This window comes from Toxotes jaculatrix, chromosome 6 (genome assembly GCF_017976425.1).
Source record: "Toxotes jaculatrix isolate fToxJac2 chromosome 6, fToxJac2.pri, whole genome shotgun sequence".
NCBI classification, from domain to species: domain Eukaryota; kingdom Metazoa; phylum Chordata; class Actinopteri; family Toxotidae; genus Toxotes; species Toxotes jaculatrix.
The window spans coordinates 18,301,411-18,321,092 of record NC_054399.1 but is presented as its reverse complement, the minus strand read 5'-3'; the positions used below and the strand labels follow the sequence as shown (position 1 = coordinate 18,321,092).

The 19,682-nt window shown below is 40.8% G+C and overlaps 1 protein-coding gene across 2 annotated transcripts in view; it reads left to right on the top strand.

The window, feature by feature from the left end:
- The window catches only part of ror1 (receptor tyrosine kinase-like orphan receptor 1), a 113,544-nt gene that overhangs the window by 87,725 nt on the left and 6,137 nt on the right, over nucleotides 1–19,682 (top strand). For both annotated transcript variants that reach the window (XM_041041203.1, XM_041041202.1), the window contains 4 exons: nucleotides 15,839–15,966; nucleotides 17,422–17,739; nucleotides 17,998–18,243; nucleotides 18,474–18,688. In XM_041041203.1, the coding sequence (XP_040897137.1) occupies nucleotides 15,839–15,966; nucleotides 17,422–17,739; nucleotides 17,998–18,243; nucleotides 18,474–18,688 (907 nt within the window). The remainder of the gene's footprint in view (nucleotides 1–15,838; nucleotides 15,967–17,421; nucleotides 17,740–17,997; nucleotides 18,244–18,473; nucleotides 18,689–19,682) is intronic.

The window sequence follows — 19,682 nt, the reverse complement described above, 5'->3', positions numbered from 1 at the left end:
TGGCCACAGCAGGCAGTTGTTGTCAGTTCTGAAAAATCCATTGTTTGCTGCCTGGCCAGCACCAAACAGCAGACGGACAAAGTTAGCAATTAGCTGGGGAACATAGTGGAGCATTTAGCGGCTAAAGAGACAGATATTTCCCTCAAGAGACCAAAAACAGAACTAAATGTAAGCAACTATTGGACGTACATTCATCAGGTGGCCAGAAACATGACTAAATCATTACTATAGTTGGCTGTTGTCTGCTGAACGTGTAAATAAGCACAAACACCAACTTAAAAGTTGGCAATTTATCAATCTTGTCTGTACATCTAGTTTCTGCTGCTTCCAGGTGTCCAAAAAAATCGGTTCTGTAGATTTAACTTCATTTTTTCTTGATTTCTTGTAAGATTTCCAGTGAACAGCTGCTTTTGCGTTTCTGAAAATGTTGACTTTCTGGATATAGAAGTGTTTAATCTGACAGCAGCTATAAACAGACTTTATGCAACACTGCCGCTGATCCCTGAGTTTCTGTCTGTGTTTATAATAGAGGGGTTTTCTCCCTGTTTGAAAAGATTAATACCACTACACCCTGGCTGTCAAGGCTGTTTAAATTTCTCAAAACTTTCACTACCACTTTTCTTTCAGCACTGGCAAAAAAAAGCAATTACAAAAATAGCTGTTTTTTTTTCCCCTCCGCTGTGCCTCTCTGCTTACTCCTCTGTCAGCTCTGTACTGTAGTATAAAGGAGAGACAGGTTTAACAAAGAACAGATTCTCTCTGCCTTCTTTTTTTCCTGTGCTCTAACCTTTCTGCTCCTTGCATATCTTCAATCTTACTGTCATTTGCTTCTAGATTTTGCCCTTTTTGAAAAATGGACGTTAGATCCACTCAATCATGGCTGTAAGTACTGGTTTGATAAAAATGTGATTTTTACGTGCAAATGTACATGTTCATATGCACATGTATATGTATATGAATCATCTGTGTAATACAGTAAGGTCTTTGTTAGGTTTTAATAAGTTTGTAATTAATTTGGCTGTTAAGATCTTGTTCTTGACTCAGAATGTTTATTCTAATTAGGTGTATAACTGTTTACACACATACACTGTAACTTTTCCTGAAACTTGTGTATAGATATAGATACATAGATATACACACAGATACACAGGATATATACACTCCGTATATATATCCTGTGTGTGTGTGTGTGTGTGTGTGTGTGTGTGTGTGTGTGAAACCAACCAACACACAGCGGATGGCTCTGTAATTAGCCAGTTGTCAACACACTGGATTAAATTGACCTTGGAGCTGACATGACAAGGACCGTGAGGCCTGCACTGCCATCGGCCCACTGACATTCCAATTATACAGTTGAAGCATCAAAGAGTTAAAAAAAACGCAAGAGTAAGTTAGACTTTGTATAGACAGGACTGTAGCGTGTGTGTATCACCCACAGCAGTGCAGGGGTTGATTGACAAATTAGTTTAAGGAAGTAGTTTTCAAAATGTGTAATGACTTGAAGATGTCACACTAAGTTGATCTTAAAGCTTGCTCAGACTCGCTCAAAGGTATTAGGCGCTAAAAAAACGTGTGTAGTGTAATCATAATAGATTGGCTGATACCCTGAAACCTCTTTTCTCTTCTCCTTTCTGTTGTACAGCAGCTGTTGTGATAGACTTGTACTTACAATGTCTGTGTAATTAACATATGATTTACTAAGAAGGCAGGTAATTACACAATAAGTGCCTTCTTGTTGTTTTCTGCAAATGAAGGAGGATCAAAAGATTCCATCAAGGGCTTTTATCGTTGATCAGCGAAGCATCCAGAAACCCTCATTAATGAAGTAACAGCATGTTACAGCATTTATTTAAGCTGCTATTAAGCTATTAAATTAGATAACTGTTTAGGGAATCCATTACAAACATTTTTTCTCAAGTATATCTTGCATCATCCTCTCAAGATCTAGACCGACAGGCACACAAATGAACTGACTGATCAGCCAGCTGGCAATGGCATCTACCTGCCTTGTGCCACTTATGTTGGCAAAAGTCGCCGCAAAGAAAATGTCATATCAATGTAGTGCATCTGCCATAGTGCATTAGGTGCTCAAATTCCTTGATGTCATGATAATATCAGCTTTTGCAAGATATTGTATTCATATAGTGTTGGCATGTTTCATATTTATTGCAGCTTCCCTGCAGTTGTCTTTCTGAAACTTTCTCTTTTTTCAGTTGTCTCTCTGTAAAATACAAGGTTGATGAATTTGTTTCTTTTTAATTTACCTGCACCTCTTAATCACCTGCATCTTTAGAGAATTTTTCACACAAAAATTGCTCTTGCAAATTGCAGGTACCTTAGTAAATCCACAGGAATACGCAATTAACCATAGCTATGGTATTTTCCCCTATGTTCCCACAATCTCTCTTTATAGAAAAAAAAATCTGACATTTTGGAAAATACTTTTTCACTTTCTTGTCAAAAGCAAGATGAGAAAATTGATTCATGTCTGTACCGTAAGTTTAAACCTACAGCCAGCAGCCAGGTAGCTTAGCTTAACACAGAGACTGGAAACAGGGGGAAAACAGCTAGCCTGGCTCTGTCTAAAGGTAACAAAATCTGCCTACCAGTACCTCTAAAGCTCAGTGATTAGCATGTTTTGTCTTGTTTGTTTAATCCCTCCAAAAAAGACAACAAGACTCCAGGACGTCACTGCGTCTAGCCAAGAAGCATTCCCTCAAATAACCAACTCCCTGTAAAACCACAAATTGCAGTTTTTACACTTTAGTTTTTGTAAAGATTGCATAATAGGGATGTAATGTGTTAATTTGTGATCTTTAGAGGTTTTGGTAGTAGAGCCAGGATAGTTGTTTCGCTGTTTCCAGTCTTCATGTAAAGCTTTGCCAACCAGCTGTTGACTGTAGCTTTATGTTGGAGTATCAATCTTCTTATTTAATTTTCTGCAAGAAAGAAAATAAGCACATTTCCCATAATGTTGAACTATTGCTTTAAACACATATACATGAAGGAGAAAGATCAGCTTGCTGGTAACTTGTTAGTTGACATTACATTGTTGGTGGGCCTGTTTGATAAATCATACACCCTCCTAGGTTCCAAATCTGAAATGACGCACAAAACTTTAATGTGATCCTGAGTGTCCTGCTCAAGGACAGTTGAGGTATATATGCAGGTTTGAACCCAGGTCCACTGTTTAAAAACCAGCCTCCTGTCCAACCCACCACCCTGCTGCCCTTAGCATAGAGTAAGTGCTGTTTTTGGTCACAATAGCCTCCTAACTCAGACTGTGAATGTGTGTGTACTGTATTGAGAAACTCTGGATTTTGGTTTCACTTCTCCTCACCTCAGTGCCAGTGTCAACATTGCTGTGGTTCTCAGATGCTGGCCAGGATTGATGATGATTTGCTCCACACCACAAGCATCGCACCCATTCAGACTGAGGGGATGACAGGCCCACTCAATTTTTGGATGCACTACCCCTCTGCCACATACTGATCCACTTCAGCACTCCACATCAGACTAACGCAGGGGGTTCTGCTAAACTTATTTCAATTTTGGGATCTGGTTAAAAAAAAAAAATCTTTCTCTCACTCTGGAACTCATTGAGGCTCTATTCGGACCTGCCAACAACAGGCTCTGTACCAGTGGAGCTTTCTCAACCCATACTTTAACCCAGAGTGAGAGCACTAGCTGTTGCAGTATCCCCAAATTGCACAGTAGTCCCGTTAACTGCCAAACATGGAAAATGGATTAAACTTTCTTGGCAAACGGTAAAAAAAGGTATTCTGTCCATGTTTGCATTCATTTTTGGGTGGGGTTTCAGTTGTTAAATGTGTGTGTGCACTACCACTGTGTGTATGTAGTTAAGCTGATACACAAGTAAAAACAAAGACGGCCTACTGAGACTTTTTTCACCTCTGTCCTCTACTCTGCACGTCCGGAGTAGACTGAGGCTTTTTTTTTTTTTGCCTGTCTCCCAAGGCTTTTTACCCACAAGTACTCACACAAACGCACACACTTGCACCTCTACATAAAACACAGAATCAAAGAACTACACACATAGTTACTCTTACAAACCCTATCTCTCACATATGTTTTGTTAAGTCCTCGGTGGGGCTTAATTGCCGTCTTGTTGTGGATTCTTTTTAGCGTAGTGCTGATTGATTGGGGATCAGGGTCCTAATATGGCTCATCAGGGACAGGCCCTTTGACATGGCCCAGTCCCAGGGCACCAGCACTGTTTGAAACTAGAAACCCCACTACAGCCCCCTCCCACAGGCCTGGATGCCTCTCTGCTAAATGCTGCCTAGTTCAGAGGGCTTCACACACATACAGGCCAACACATGTGAACACACACACACGTGGAGACTGTCTTGATGTGTAGCCGGCTTTAACCATTAAATCAATCTACATTGTTAGGCGTTAGTAAGGGCACAAGTCTGTCTTTACACATTTTACCACACACAGAGAGTTTCATACGCAACTCATTATGAACAGGGCTTTCACACTTAGCTTGGACAGGGCCCACTTCCTTTTTCCTGTTTCCCAGAATCCCCTGTGTCTGTCTGTTGGCGATCCTGTTGGCAGGTCTGGTCAAGGTCAAGTCTGGTAAAGTCTGTGATTTAAGAAAATCTGTGTGTGTGTGTGTGTGTGTGTGTGTGTGTGTGTGTGTGTGTGTGTGTGTGTGTGTGTGTGTGTGTGTGTGAATCATGACTTCTCCCTGAGGGTTACAAGGCCTAGATGGGGTATGTGGGGTTTCCCTGAACTCTGACCTAAACCTCCTATGAACACACACACACACACACTCCTGCACAGAAAAAAAAAACAAAAAATCGCACATACATGCAGACACGTATGCACAGAAAGTGTTCTTTCTTTGCCATTAGTGGTGGTGAAGTGTGTGAGAGAAACAGAGGGAGGGACAGTGTACCCTTAGTATTTCAAGTTCTAAATAGAGGCTTTTGTTTGCAGTTTGAACTTGTAGCCTGCGAGTCTGAGCCAGGGGATGTTTAGTAATTTGTAAGAACTTAATAGGATCAATGCAGTGTGATGTAGAGAGTGTTGATAAAAGATGCCCTTTCCCTTTATCCACTGATGTCAGTTTATCAATCAATTTTGTCCTGTTACTGGTCCTGGCGCCTACCAAATTACATGCATATGACTGGAGGACATTTTGGGATTTGATAGATCAGAACGTCAGTACTCTAAAATTAGCTCCAACCTCTGCCTCAGAGAAAGATTTTAGTAGGAAGACATTTGGATGTCAAGTTCAGACAACAGTGGACTCATTCAAATGACGACTGAGAGTAACACCAAAAGCAGCTTGCTTCACAGGGGTTACACAATAAAAATGGGATAAACATACATATTATATTAAGAGAGACTGAGCAACATGGAAATTAGTAAAATAACACACACACCTTTTTGATTTTGGATAAGGGGTGTCTTTGTCAATGTCCATTTCTGTTAAGGATGATTCACTCACCTCACTGTGATTGGCCAGCTTTGCGGAGATGAGAAAGGAGCGAAGGACTGAACTTCTTTGTCTAGCTCTCTTATTTGTTAGTGAACCTATTTGTTGCACTTTTAATGTGCAACAACCAGGCACAACACCATGAGAGAAATAGGCACCACAATCCCTGTTTTTAAATGTTATTCCCCCCGTGACTGGCTTGTCAATCTACCTTCCAGTGTGGCCATTCAGAACAACCATAATCACTTTTGTTGTTCAACGTAGTCCGACATCATGTTTTAAGAACTAGTTCTGAGAGACCTTAAATCCACTCTAATATACTGTTTGTATATATATATGTTTGTTTTACCATTTTAAATCACAAACCACTGGTATTTACCCAAATTAAATGAATGTGTACACTTAATTACCAATATAAAGTGACAAATTGAAGCAGGGATACACCTAGCCAATACTAACGTTATTCGTCTTATTCGTATCAAACCCAGTACTGACCTTATTAAACAGATCGGGTGTTGGCCATGTCATGACTGCCATTATACAGTTCAGTCTTTCCATTATCCATTATTACATTAATTTAGTCATGGCAGGCCAACCACTCTGATTATCTTGTTAGTTCCACATCAATCCCCCACCTCATGTCACCTCATGCAACAGTTACGTCGTCTAAAACAAATCTGCCTTTGAAATTTAGGTGAATACTTGCACAGACTCTATTTGTTTGTTCTGCAAATGTCATCATCTCATCCGCTTTCTTCAATCAGTTTTCAGTTGAGGTTTTTTTTCTTTTCTTTTTTTTTTAAACTTGAGCTGACCCTAAGCAGCAAGTTCATTTGAACACACAGAAGAGCACACATGGCATAAGCGCATACATTTAGACCATGCTGTAAATATGGGTGACAACTCTTGAGTGTGTGTGTCTGGCCCTTGTACCAGCTGAATAATGTGCTAGTCAGTCTATTTGTTTTTAAGAGTGCAGGAGCCTGTAAATTATCTTTTATTGGAAGATTCAGGAGCTGTATCCTGCCCAGACTGTTTTGAAAAGGCAGCAAAAATATTCAGTGTCTTCATGTGCATGTCAATTTCTTGGCCTGCGTGTTATTTTATCCATTTGATAACTGTCGAGATGTGTGTGTCTTTAGAGTTCCCTGTGATTTTTGACAAAGCAAACCTAAGTAAATATCACTTGTTGCACACAAGCTGTCTTTCAGCAAAGGATTAACTTCACTAATCTGATTGTCTGCGATATTCAGTGTGCTCCAGGAGTGTTTTTCTGAGGAAGTGTTGTGAATTACCTTTCTGCACTGCCCACATTCCTTCAACATCTCTTTTGTGCTTCAGCTTCATAAAGTGATATCTTTATTACTTTTTTCCCATAATCCTCTGAAATTTCATGCCTCAATTCACATCAGTGCGTGAATTCATGAAAGCAGAGAGAGTTTGATTTGTAGGGATTGACATTAAAATCTGATAGTTTCCTCTGATGATTTGTACCTGAAGACATTACAGAAAATTGATCCTTTGAACAAACAAAGCGTATATGCCAGTAGCTTATTAGCAGCTTTGTTTGACTACGTGAATGTATCATGGTGTCTATCCTTTAATCAGACTTAAAACCCATTCTGTTTGTTTTCTGTGTCCTACAGACACCTTTGACATCATAGTGTGTAAAGAAGGATTATTTATGGGCTCCACAGTGTGACAGTGTTTTCCTTCCCCACAGTACGTGCCTTTAGTGACGCTTAATCGCTCTCATCAAGGCTTATTCCACTTTCCTCAGGAAGCCACGCTTGTGTTCAAACATGTGTATTCTTGTTCCTTAAGTACCGTCAGTAGGTTGTCAGCCAAAACATGGGTTCTCCTGTCTGTTTTAAGTGTCTGCCTTTGTGTGTTCAGAGTGGGATCTGTGATCTAGGCAATAAGCTGTCGTAAATCATGCAGGAAAGTGTGTGTTTTGTGTGTGTGTGTGTGCGTGCGTGCGTGCGCGCGTGCGCGCGTGCGCGCGCATGTGTGGGATGTCGTGGGGGGGAGTGGCTTTGCTCTCGGCTATCCCTCTCCCCTTTTCTTTCTTTTGTCAACTCTTTGCTTTTCCTGTTATTATTATTTCCACACGGATGTTTGGAAGCAGCCTGGAGTCAATTCAAGGAATGCTATTAAAAAAGTAGAGACAAGAATTTTTATAGCAGCACAAATGGAAAACAAGAAGGACGTTTGTAGCACTGCTCCGGGGATAAAGGCTATTATAAAAATAGATTATGATCTGCTATATTTGTAATACTCTGTTGTCAGTGCTATAAATCAGTGTCTCTCATTTTGTAACATAAAAGTAAAAGATTTTAGTGTGTATGAAGTATTTTCATACATCGTTTCCTGATTGAATGTACTGCAGTGTCATGCTAGAGGTGATCAAAATTAGTTATGTCCAACTCATTCAGGCCATAAAGAAGGGAGATCTGTTTTCTTAACTTAGTTTGGTTAAGTCAACTCAAAATAAGCAAAGCGTGATGAGTGAAATAAGCAGTCAGTGGTGAAGTGTGGGTGTTGGGTACAATGAAACTATAGATTAACCTAATACCACATATGGCATAAACATAGGATAAATTAAACAAAATCAAACCGAATAAAACCATCCTTCCAGGAGGGGGTGGGGAAGCCATCTTGTAAGCATTCAACGAGGACCTGAAAGAAGAGGTAGAGTCAAGCCAAAACAACAGATACTGTCATATGGCCCAGGCCATGACGCCAAAGTCAGTGGTGGCAGCAGCATAAGCAGCAGCAAGGAGAGCATAGGATAGTTCATCTTTTCTTACTTGCTGCTGTGCCTCGCCGTGTAACCATAGCAACCACAAAAAACACAGACAGGGAAACGGTTAAAGACTTGATTTCACTGGACTCCCATGAATTATTCACCATAATTCTTAAGAAAACATACTGATAAATGAAGGGAAATGGTACTGATACAACTTCAAACCTCAATAAACAACATTAATAATACTAGTGAGCAAAACTTGCTGTATTAATTGTGTCATATTTCCAATGTGCGATGAGATCATACTAGATGACGAGCAGCAGCCTGTGGTATACAGACTGGTAGGACTGGAGGTAGCTGGGAGTCGCCACTGATTTGAAACAGGCAACATGGAAGTAGCAAGGCAGCAGCCACGATCGCTGTCTGAAAGCACCTTTACTGCTGAGATCTCACAGTTTTTAGGTTTTCAGTGGCACGTTGTCACCTTTAAATTATAATGAAAATACAGCAACAATAGAAAATTGTTTTGTGGTCTCATACACACACACGCACTGTTGTTGTGCGGGTGTGTACCATGTCTTTCCTCTAGTTTTTCTCTCTGACTTTTCTCTGTTGGACTTTTTACTTTCCCTTCCTTCCTTCCTTCCTTCTTTACTTTCCTTGACCTTCTGCATTCGCTATCTATGTTATTTGTTATCAGTGATCTCGACACCCAGTGGGTCAGTGATTAGTCAAACAAACTCATCCCACTTTCCTCCTCCGCTCCTGCTCTAATTCACCTCTGTAGTAGTGGGTCCTACTGTGTGACCCCTGTGCTCCATTTGTTTGTGTGTATATGTGTATGTATAAACATCATTGGGGTTAAGTTTTAGCAGACATATTGCCCTCCTATCCTGCTAATTGACAGACTGATTGACACCCTCACTCCCCAAACCCTCCCCCAACTGTACCTCTGATACCCTGCGGTCCTCCAGGGAAGTGATGTCACCAGGTCAGGAGCATTGTGAGGAGTGACAGGATTGATGTAGGGTCCTTCCCCGCATGTCAAATCACCGCGTATGTGTTAACCCTGTTATTAAAACTCTTTAGCTTCATCCACAGTCGTGACTTCCAGCCTGTGTGGGCAAAGACTGGGCCCTTAAACAAATTCTTCTGCAGAGTGCAGTCCAATACTTCAAACACAAGCGTCTATATCTGGGAGTCATTCTGTGGACTATTTTAAATCAGATTTGTATCCAAGTTACATTTAGTGAAATGTTAACATAAATGAATGTTTACTTTCTATCTCAAATCAAGAATAATTCAACCGTGAGCAATTCCTAAAAGCTTTAGCATTTACTGTGCAAACCCACCAGTGCCTGCAATGCTTTTTCTGGGAAAATTCCTCTGACTTACTGGATGTGATACATTTTACATTTCTGGCAACAGAAACAGTAGCTTGTTTGAAATAAACACAAGAACTGCACACAGTATTTATCATGTGCAGAGATAACCATCATGACTTAGGCCATATTCAAGCCAACATTAGCCCTTCGTGTAAAAATGCAGCCCCCTCACTCCACTCCATGGTTACAGTGTACAATAATATTGTGTGAATAATGTATTTCTGCTTTTTACTCAGTGATTGTTTCAATAACTTTCCAAAGCAATAAAATCCATCCTCACAGTGTTTTGGCATCTGATAAAAATTCAAACTCATGAAAATATTATTTAAACTGGGCTTCTTGAATTATATTTGTCTTCTCACCAGTACCTGAAGCAGCACTCCCCCACCAAGGCAGGCTCTTGCATTTTTTTTTTTTTTTTTTTTGAAGGCATGGCTGTTTTTGGTCTGAGCTCTTCTGTCAGAGCGAACCTGTGAGCCCGTGTTCAGACATTCGTTTGCCACTACACTATATGATGTCAGCAAGGCACTGCATTGGCCAATCGAACGCATGCATGTGCTTATTACAGGTAGATTACTGCGTAACAGATTCTCCAGAGAACCAAATAATTGCCACAGTGACTAGTTTTTCAATTTCCTCTCTAAATGTCTCTCGTATGCTTCTTCTTGCTTCCTTGTTCTTTTAGTACACTCTGAATCTTTCCAACCTTCTCTCTGACAGAAGCCTCTATTGTTGCAGTCAGTGAGCAGTAGTAACACGAGGACCCAGGAGGGCCTTCCCTTTCTCCATTGTATCCTAATGCAGTGCCTCAGTCGCCCTCACTCGCTGTTCATTCCCAGTGCGGTCATGGGCCACTGGCAGCCACAGACCCCAGTCAACCTCAGCCTCTGGTGGCCATTTTGGCTCCCTGTCAGTGAGAGATCATTACACGCTGCAACCACACATGTATTCTCCAATTTTCCTATGATAATTGAATGGCACTGTCTGTGAGTTGAGACAGTATGAGAGCACCCAACGCATGAATCACTGCCCTTCAGTCATTGTTGGCCATTGAAAAATATCAGTATCTATTTCACCAACATTGTACAGATAAAACTGAAAAAGTGAATTTGGCAACATCCTAAATTCATGTTTCAGCTGAGCACTAATCCTGTGTTATCTTTGATAACTGTAAACAGACATGATACTGAACAAATTGTGTTTTCAAATTTTTTTATTGTCTGAGTCAGACTTACTTCTAGAGAGAAAACACAATCTCTTGAGGACAGTGACCACACGATTGTCTATTGTTTTCTTACCCTCATCCTCTTTGCCGATGCATTCCTTTCCAGACCCACAAGTGTCTTTGATTCGTTGTTGGATACCTTCCCTTTACAACACACACACCATCTCACACACATACACATGTTCACAAACTCAGAGGAGGTAGTGTTAGATGATTCTCCAGCATGTCACCTTATCTTAAATGATATAGTGTGAGTTCTCTACAAATTAATACAGAAATGCCCTAAAATAAATGTACTATAAACCTACAAATCAGACTTTAAAGGACTGTACATACATACTTAAACCACACAGCTGTGTTTTAGGAATTTGCATACATTTTCTTTAACATTTCAGGCATCCTTTTCTTTCCGTTCGTTTCCCTGTGGTTTTAAGGGAACTTTGCTTGAGTTGTGCAGTATATTAGAGTGAACTTCAAGGCTGCATTTTGTTACATTCTTGCTTTGTGGTTAAACAGTTGAAGTGCAGACTGATTACAGTTTACACTTTTCAAATCAATCTGCACTCAAACTGCTCTCATATGTAGAAATAGCACAACTTTAACCAACATCAATGCAGATTTGATGTTCATGGTGATGGATCAACCAGGTTTAAGGGGACTGCAAACTGGTTTTCATATTGTATGGAAATGAATGACAATTGGCTGTCTAGGACACATTTCCTGATTTCATTCAAGTGTTGAATACTGCCAGCAAATGCCCAGTTTTCCACCAACCTTATCACATATAACACAGTCTGAGGGACATCCCCAATCACAATACAACAGCTGTGACCTCATGCAGCTCATCTCCTCTTCATTTATCAGCCACGGCAGCTCCTGAAATCTAAAATGTCTCTGGGATGTGTCCCTGGCATCCTTACCCTCAAATCCCATCCTTTCTATATCCCCTCCAACAAGGAGTATTGAGTTTCACATGCTCTTAACCCCAAAACTCAACACAAACCCATCATCCCAGCCCACAGCTTGTTGATGAGAAATACCCAAGTTTACATGCTTAGAGCTTAAAGATTTTGCCCATAGTCAAAACATAAACCAAAGTATGGACCTAACTAAGGATCGCTAAGGAAAGAAAGGTTTGCTTATTCTGGAATAAACAGTGTTTGCACTACATTGGTAATGTCACACACTTTTTGTGTTGTTTTTGAAGGTAATTTGAGGACTACTTCCATGCTTAGAAGCCTTCTGCATAATTCAAGTCACTCTCAACAGTGTACTTTGAAATTTCACAATAATGCTGGAATAGATTTTCTGCTCCAGCAGAAGAGTTTGGATAGATCACACAGAGTAACTTTAAAACTAAGGGGAGGCTTAGCTCTAAAAAACATATCACTAGCTTTGCCAAAAAGATGATTCATTGATTGGTCAGTTAGAAAACCAAAGAAGACTATCAGGAACTGGAACAGGCAGCTGATCAGTTAGTTAGCTTCTTTCTTTCTCTTGTCTTCCATTTACTTTATTGTTGTACTTTGCTATTTTTTTTCTGTTTGCTTTTTATCTGGCAGCTCTCAGTACTGTCCTGTGTGACTGTATGGAAAATTTGAAGCAGATGAAACTGAAGAAGAGTCATGTTTGCAGGGGAAAGAGCCTTGTGTTGAGAGGTGGGGTGGGGTGGGGTTGTTGACAGGTCCTGTGGAGGTAACGAGAAAAGGGCAAGTCTGCATTTTGATTATGAGTTTTAAAAGAGTCCAGTTGTTTTGTTTTTGATGCCAAATTGAACTTCTTTTTTGATGAAGTGTGGAGTCGACTGTGAATGAATCATCCATTTTTAGATATTTATTATATTAAATAGTTTAATGATCCTTAACATTTTTATATACTATTCTCTAACAACACCTACATGACCCAGAGGAAAACTTTCTAGATCATCTATTGCATCATCTATGTCTATATGCATCTCTGGTACGATGGATGGTGCAAGTTTTTAAACGTTCTCTTTCTTGCTCTCCACTTTTTGCACATGCTTGCTTGCTTGTATCTCTTTTCTTACATGTCAACTCTGCATATGTGCACATTTTTAGAAAACATACTTAAAACTCACAACCCATCAGGATGCACTCAGTTCTTTCTCACTCAGTTCTTATTGGCACCACTCAGGTGTAAATGTATGGAACCTTATGGATATGAATCAGGGTGGTGCTGGAAAAAAAGAACATGGCTGCTTAGCAAGCGCTTCCCTGAATAAATAATGAGGTTGGAAAAAATGTAATTGGACAATGAATCAATGTCCTGCATACCTTGTTTAGGTTCTGTGGTGGGGCTCGCCTTTCTGTTTAGATCTGGATTATAGATTGGGTCTCAGAGGGAAAAGCCTCTCCTTGTAATTAACTATTATAAAACATTACACAGAGGGCCCGTGGCGTTGGTGTGTAAAATAAAAGGCCTAAACAGCCATCCACTGTTTACACAAATAGCAACCGCACTTGGCTCTCCCTGCCTGGGATAGCTTACACAGACACAGAAATAAATGGATACTAGGAAAAGATTTTCAGAAAACCTCAGATGTCTCACAGTGATTAGGTTTTTGTAGATGTGTCTTTCCTGCCCATTTCTCTCTTTAAGCATGTTACAAGTCTTTTATGCCATACTGGACAGGATACAGACACTTTAATATGCCTCGTAGACATGATTCTCAATCTAACTCAACTTGAAGAAGAGTGAAAGAAATTAAAATATAGAAAGCGGTGGGGGCGATTTCTGATTTGGACTGAGCTGGTTCGATTGAGGCTGTTTGGACTTTCTTGAGTTGTAATTTGCCCGCGGGGATCTGGCTGCATTGCGGTGGATCGTCTACTCTCCCTTGTCATTTACTTGTCTGTGTGTGGCTTGATGTCAGCGTGGATGTGTGTGTCCACCATCTTCGGTGACGCACAACCAAGCTAACCTCTCGGCTGCCTGGACACACTCCAGCCCTCACTCTTTATCCTCTGTGTGTGTTTTCTCATGCTCCAGCTGCGTTTTCATATTCTGGTTCATTACATTCAGAACGGAAGCAGCTCAATCAATCAACTGTCCGTCAAATCATTCGAGTACTTCTTAGAGTGGTGGCTTTCTTGCTCCTCTTACAGATTTAGTGCCAGACAGGATTTTCACCTAAAGAGAAGAAGCCCTTCGCCAAAGGAAAAATATCTGAAGATGTAGCAGTTTGTGGTTTGATGAAGGGGTGCTAAGCCGTCTGCAGGCACACCACAACATGAACTCATTATTACTGATATCCACATTTTACTAGGAAATTACATATTTCAAGGATAAAATCTGCTTAAACCTGTATTAAGCTGTAAATGTAATGTTACCATATCTCTGTGGAATCGGCAGTATGCAGGCCACTGCTCTATATTTCTGTTTATGTGTGTGTGTGTGTGTGTGTCCCTGTCTGGAAAGCTCATTTAGATCTGTACAGACAGGGGTAGAGTCAGAGAACTGACCTTGGCCCTTCAGTCACTTAACACTCCTCAGAGAGAGGGAACCTAATGACCCTGAACTCACAGCGTGCTTACACACCCTTGGCATTGCTAAAGTTGTGTGTGTGTGTGTCTTGTGCCATGATGGGTGCGCATGCGTTTGTGCGTGCATGCCTACACCATTGTCACCTTGTTTTCAGATGCATCTTTAAAGTATTTTATAGCACTGTTACAGTTTGTGGAGTAATTAGAGTAATTCTCACATAGTAATGTCACTTGTAAACTATCTGACTCGTGTCAGCAGAGGCAGCAGCCGTGGACGTGTGATAATGAAGCACCAAGCCACAATTTTAGTGTTAGACACAATGTGAAGCACTGTGTTGCTGTTTTCATGAAGTGGGAGCAACACTGTATCAAATAAGTATGAAATGTACAGTTTGTTAAGTCAACGTGAGGCAAACAAAGATGTAAGCGGCTGTTGTTATTTCAAACAGAGCTCTTTCTTTGTAAGTTCAGTAAGTGTTTTTGTTATTTACTGGCAAATCAGAGCTAAAGATAAAGATCTGTCTGTTTTATTAATTTTGAAGTTTTTCCAAACATTTCACAGTCCTGTCAGTTTCAAATGGAGAGCTTTTGTTTGCCATTACTCAAGCATTAGTGTCTGAAGCATGAGGAGCTACTTTCAATCAGCTTCTAGCTACAATATGGTTCTTTTGTGCTTGGCTGTGTATGTGTGTGTGCATGTGTGTATGCGCATGGGCAGTGGCATCATGCACTCCCCTATATATTGTGGTTGCGCTTGGTCTTACAGTCCTCATATGGCACAACTTAAAACACATGACACAGTGATCTCACACTGAATGCATAGCCTGCTAGTCAGCATGTGGTTTGTGTGTGTGTGTGCATATGTGAGAGTGTATATTCAGAATGAAAGAGGTGAGAGACTGAGGCAGAACAAGTATGAGGAGCTGAGATAAATGGATTAAAAAAAGAACAGCAAGAGCACAGGACAACTACATAACCAGAAAACAGAGAAGGGCTATAAAGTCAAGAGTCACTGAAGGAGGAAGTCATGTAGTTGTGAAAACAGAATCATCAGCCGTTTCTTTCTCTCTATCCATGTGTTTCAAATTATGGTTCGTGATGGCATCTCTGTGCCATAAACAGGAATAAAGTCAAACAGCCAAACATTCATTCTTAATGCGGTTTACATCTGTACTGTGAACTGGGATGTGTGTGTGTCGGAGTTTTAGATCTCTGCCTTTGATTGAGCGTGACTTATCTTTAGCCAAGCAAAGGGAGACTTCTTATTTTAGTACCCATGACAAGGAATAGCTGCAACCAGTGCAACCAGTTGGTTCTGTGTGATAGACAAAGAGAGACTGACATCTAGTGGTCTTTCTTTGCATTGCAACACATTTTGGCATCTGTTCTTCTTTAACTCTGTCCCATGAGTATAAATGTGACAGAGAGGTGTGTTATTGTTGAGACAAATGTAAACTAACTTTAAATATTCCAACTCTCTCCTTTCTGTGTTTCTGTATGTCTCAGGGAGGAATTTGATGAAGAGGGTTTCTGCCAACCGTACAGAGGCATAGCCTGCGCCCGCTTCATCGGTAACCGCAGCATCTTTGTTGATTCATTGCAGATGCAGGGCGAGATCGAGACCCAGATTACAGGTGAGAAAGAGGCAATGTGTTTAATGGGTTTGACCCACCTTACTGCAAAAAAAAAGTTAATTTCTCATTGGGCCATGGGCCAAATTCAACTTCTGCATGTACGATGAGATGACATTCATTGATAATATACATTTTCCTCTGCAGCACATTGGTATTTCTTTCAGGTGTACTGAAAGAAAGTACTGCTGAACAGATTCTGTAAAATTCTGCTTTTTCTGAGGTATCACACTTACATGTGAATTCACACAGAGGCTTGGATGACGATTGGAACCATTTGAACATAATTATTTTAGATTTATAGATTTATCTGTAATTATATGCTGCCAGATCAACAACAAGGCCTTACATGTTTTTTTTTTAAGGACAAATTAGTTGTTCCCTCTCAGGAGTTGTGTGCCTGACAGGAAAAGCCTGCTTTCATCCAGTGAGTTCAGTAGTTCAGCCATCATTTAGCGGTTCTGTCCTGACTTGAAAAACTTTGTTCACATATGTCTTCCGCAGCTAGCGCAGATAGAAAAATCTGCATACCCTAACCCAATGAAAACCTTCTGCAAATAAGGACTGTTTAGAAAGTAAACCTTAATTAATGTGCAGTAGGAAGAAAAGAGAACATCACTAATGGAGTTCAAAGGAAGTTCAGCAGGGTCACCAGTCTGTATGGAGCACACATGGCCCACACGCTGTTTCATACTGTTCTAAATCTCTGTGTCTCTGCTTCTGTGTTTTTGTTTTGGGTGTTTGCATGCATATGTCATCAGAGGTCAGTGTAACGTGCATGTTATTGATTACATCCATGCAGCTGTCAGCTTTTCCCCCAAACAGTTCTGGGACAAAGAGGCCATGAACCCAGACTCTAATCTGAAACATCAAGGACAAGTGATAATTAAGATTTATGATGCCACAGAGCTGTAATAAGCCTACTGTGGGACTGTTAATCATTCATTTTATAGCCAGAAAATGTACATTTACTGGCCATTCATCAACTAAAATTTAATGTCACCTGTACTGCTTTTACTATCATTTTATCCGAGCAACATGTGCTGTAGAAGCACCTGGACAATAGCCAACTTTACTTATCTACTTTTCAATTTCTTGTCTTCTCCTCCACCTCCCACAGATCTGCCTTACTGACAGTGACAACCATAGAAAAGCATATGTTTGCAATAAATGTGTAGTATAACTATGAATCATACGTTTAAAGCTGCATCTTTCATTGTCAATCTCCCTCTTTGATCCCTCAGGTGTGTAGATGCTCAAGTCTTTATTTCTTTTGATGAATGAAAGACAATCAAATTTATTTGATATCCTGTCTTTTTAACAACAATAAAAACTTTAATATTTTTTTTTATGAAATTTGATTCCAGACTGTTTAAAATAAATTGAAGTGATATATCACCAAAAATCATCAAGGGCCTTTTTCTGTTCTAACACCACCTTTGCCTCCTTTGTTCCCAGCGGCCTTCACCATGATTGGGACATCCAACCATTTGTCCGACCGTTGCTCTCAGTTTGCCATCCCTTCTCTCTGCCACTTTGCCTTCCCTACATGCGACCGCAGCTCCGGAACCGACAAACCTCGGGACCTGTGTAAGGATGAGTGCGAGATCCTAGAGAACGACTTGTGTAAGACCGAGTACATCATCGCCCGTTCAAACCCTTTAATCCTGAAGAGACTGAAGCTGCCAAACTGTGAGGACCTGGCTGCCTCTGACAGTCCCGAGGCTGCAAACTGTCTGAGGATAGGCATCCCCATGGCTGAGCCCATTAACAAGAGTAAGACTACTTCACCTGCTGATTACATGACTTTTTTTATTGCTCCCGCTAAATACTACTTAATATTATTGTCTGAGGAGAGGTATCCCTGTGTGTTGTAGTAGCTAAGCTTTTTGCTGAGTTATTTTTTTTAATTGACACATCAAGTAATCAGAGAATCATTGCTGTTCTTGTCAAGCTTACAAGAAATTTGTCAACCAGAAAGAAGGAGAGTGATAATATGAATCTAATAAGCTCATCACTTGTCTTGCTTTCCAGATCACAAGTGTTACAATAGCAGTGGGGCAGACTACCGCGGGACAGTCAGTATGACAAAGTCGGGGCGTCAGTGTCAGCCGTGGAACTCCCAGTATCCTCACAGCCACACCTACCTGGCCGTCCGCTATCCAGAGCTGAACGGGGGACACTCGTACTGTCGCAACCCAGGGAACAAACATGAGGCCCCCTGGTGCTTCACACTGGATGAGGCTGTCCGCATGGAGCTCTGTGATATACCCATCTGCGGTGAGAGACTACAATATGTTTAAGTCTATTCTAATGACATTTACACTTATTGATGTTGTCATGCATGACAGGGCAGATGACAGATGGTTTCATTTCTTTTTTATTGGAATTATTACTTTATCAACAACAATAATAGTATGGAATGTGGCAAAATTGTCATATTGTATTTCACAATCATGCAATAATCTTTAGATCTGATATTATTCGTCTCTCTCCATTCATCCCCATAGATCATAAAGACAAGTCTGGCGGCAGCAACATGGAGATCTTGTACATCCTGGTTCCCAGTGTTGCCATCCCACTAGCCATTGCCTTGCTGTTCTTCTTCATTTGTGTGTGCCGCAACAACCAGAAGTCTTCCAGGCCTCCTGCCCCCCGCCAGCCCAAACCAGTCCGAGGACAAAACGTTGAGATGTCCATGCTCACAACTGCATACAAGCCAAAGGTACAGAGGCACAGTAGATGATGCTTTGTGTGTGTAAAGTAAATGATGCCTTACTCACTGACACCAATGGGATGAACAAAATAATAAAAAACAGCACCATGACCCTCAGAAGTGACCGTACAGTTGAATTAACACCTCTCTAAAATAGTTTCAACAAAAACGGATTATAATCTTCATGAAGGGAAGCTGTATTGCAGGACTAACTAATAACCTGGCAACTGAGTGTATACTCACACAGCACTTTGGACTCTCCTGTGGTGACTCAAAATGAGCAATGTTTTGCTGTACTGATCTTTTGTAGTCATAAGAGCAGACTGTGGAAGGAGTCAAAACACTGGCACAGCCCTCTGTGTGTCAACTGGGATACATCGCAGCATGCTGGGGTTACTGAGCTGAGTGTGTGTGTGTGTGTGTGTGGAAATGACCTGTCTCGGCCAAAGCTTCAGATCTCTATCATCAGAGCTCAGCAGGTCCATGAGTGTTCAACTGCAGCTCTTTCCCTCTCTGTTTATTCCTCTCCCACTGTCTCTTTTTCCACGTCTTCCCCACACTCCTCTCACTTAATCCATCTTTCTTTGTTGCTCTTCTCCTCTCTCTCCCTCCATCCCTTTACCCCTGGAACTCTTTGTCATCCTTCACTCTCTCCTTCCTCCACTCCTTCTTTCACAGACTCTCTTTGTAATGTAGATTATCAAGCCTCTGCTCTGCCAGCCAACACATTGCTCACATTGGGATTTGTATCATATTTCTTTCAAGGCTGCATACTCGGTCATATCATGTCTGTGGGTGGCATGGTTATCTAGACAGCGTGTCTGCTTGTGCAAAACCAGAGCTGATGCTCAAGGTAATGTGTTTGATATGAATGTATGATATTACCATCAACAGCTGTGGAGTGAACCGCAAAATATCACAGAAGCATCAGAAGCCATTAATATCTGGTTTATTCTGTTTTTTCGAATGGAACAAATGTTTCACTGACCTAAAAAGGGAATCT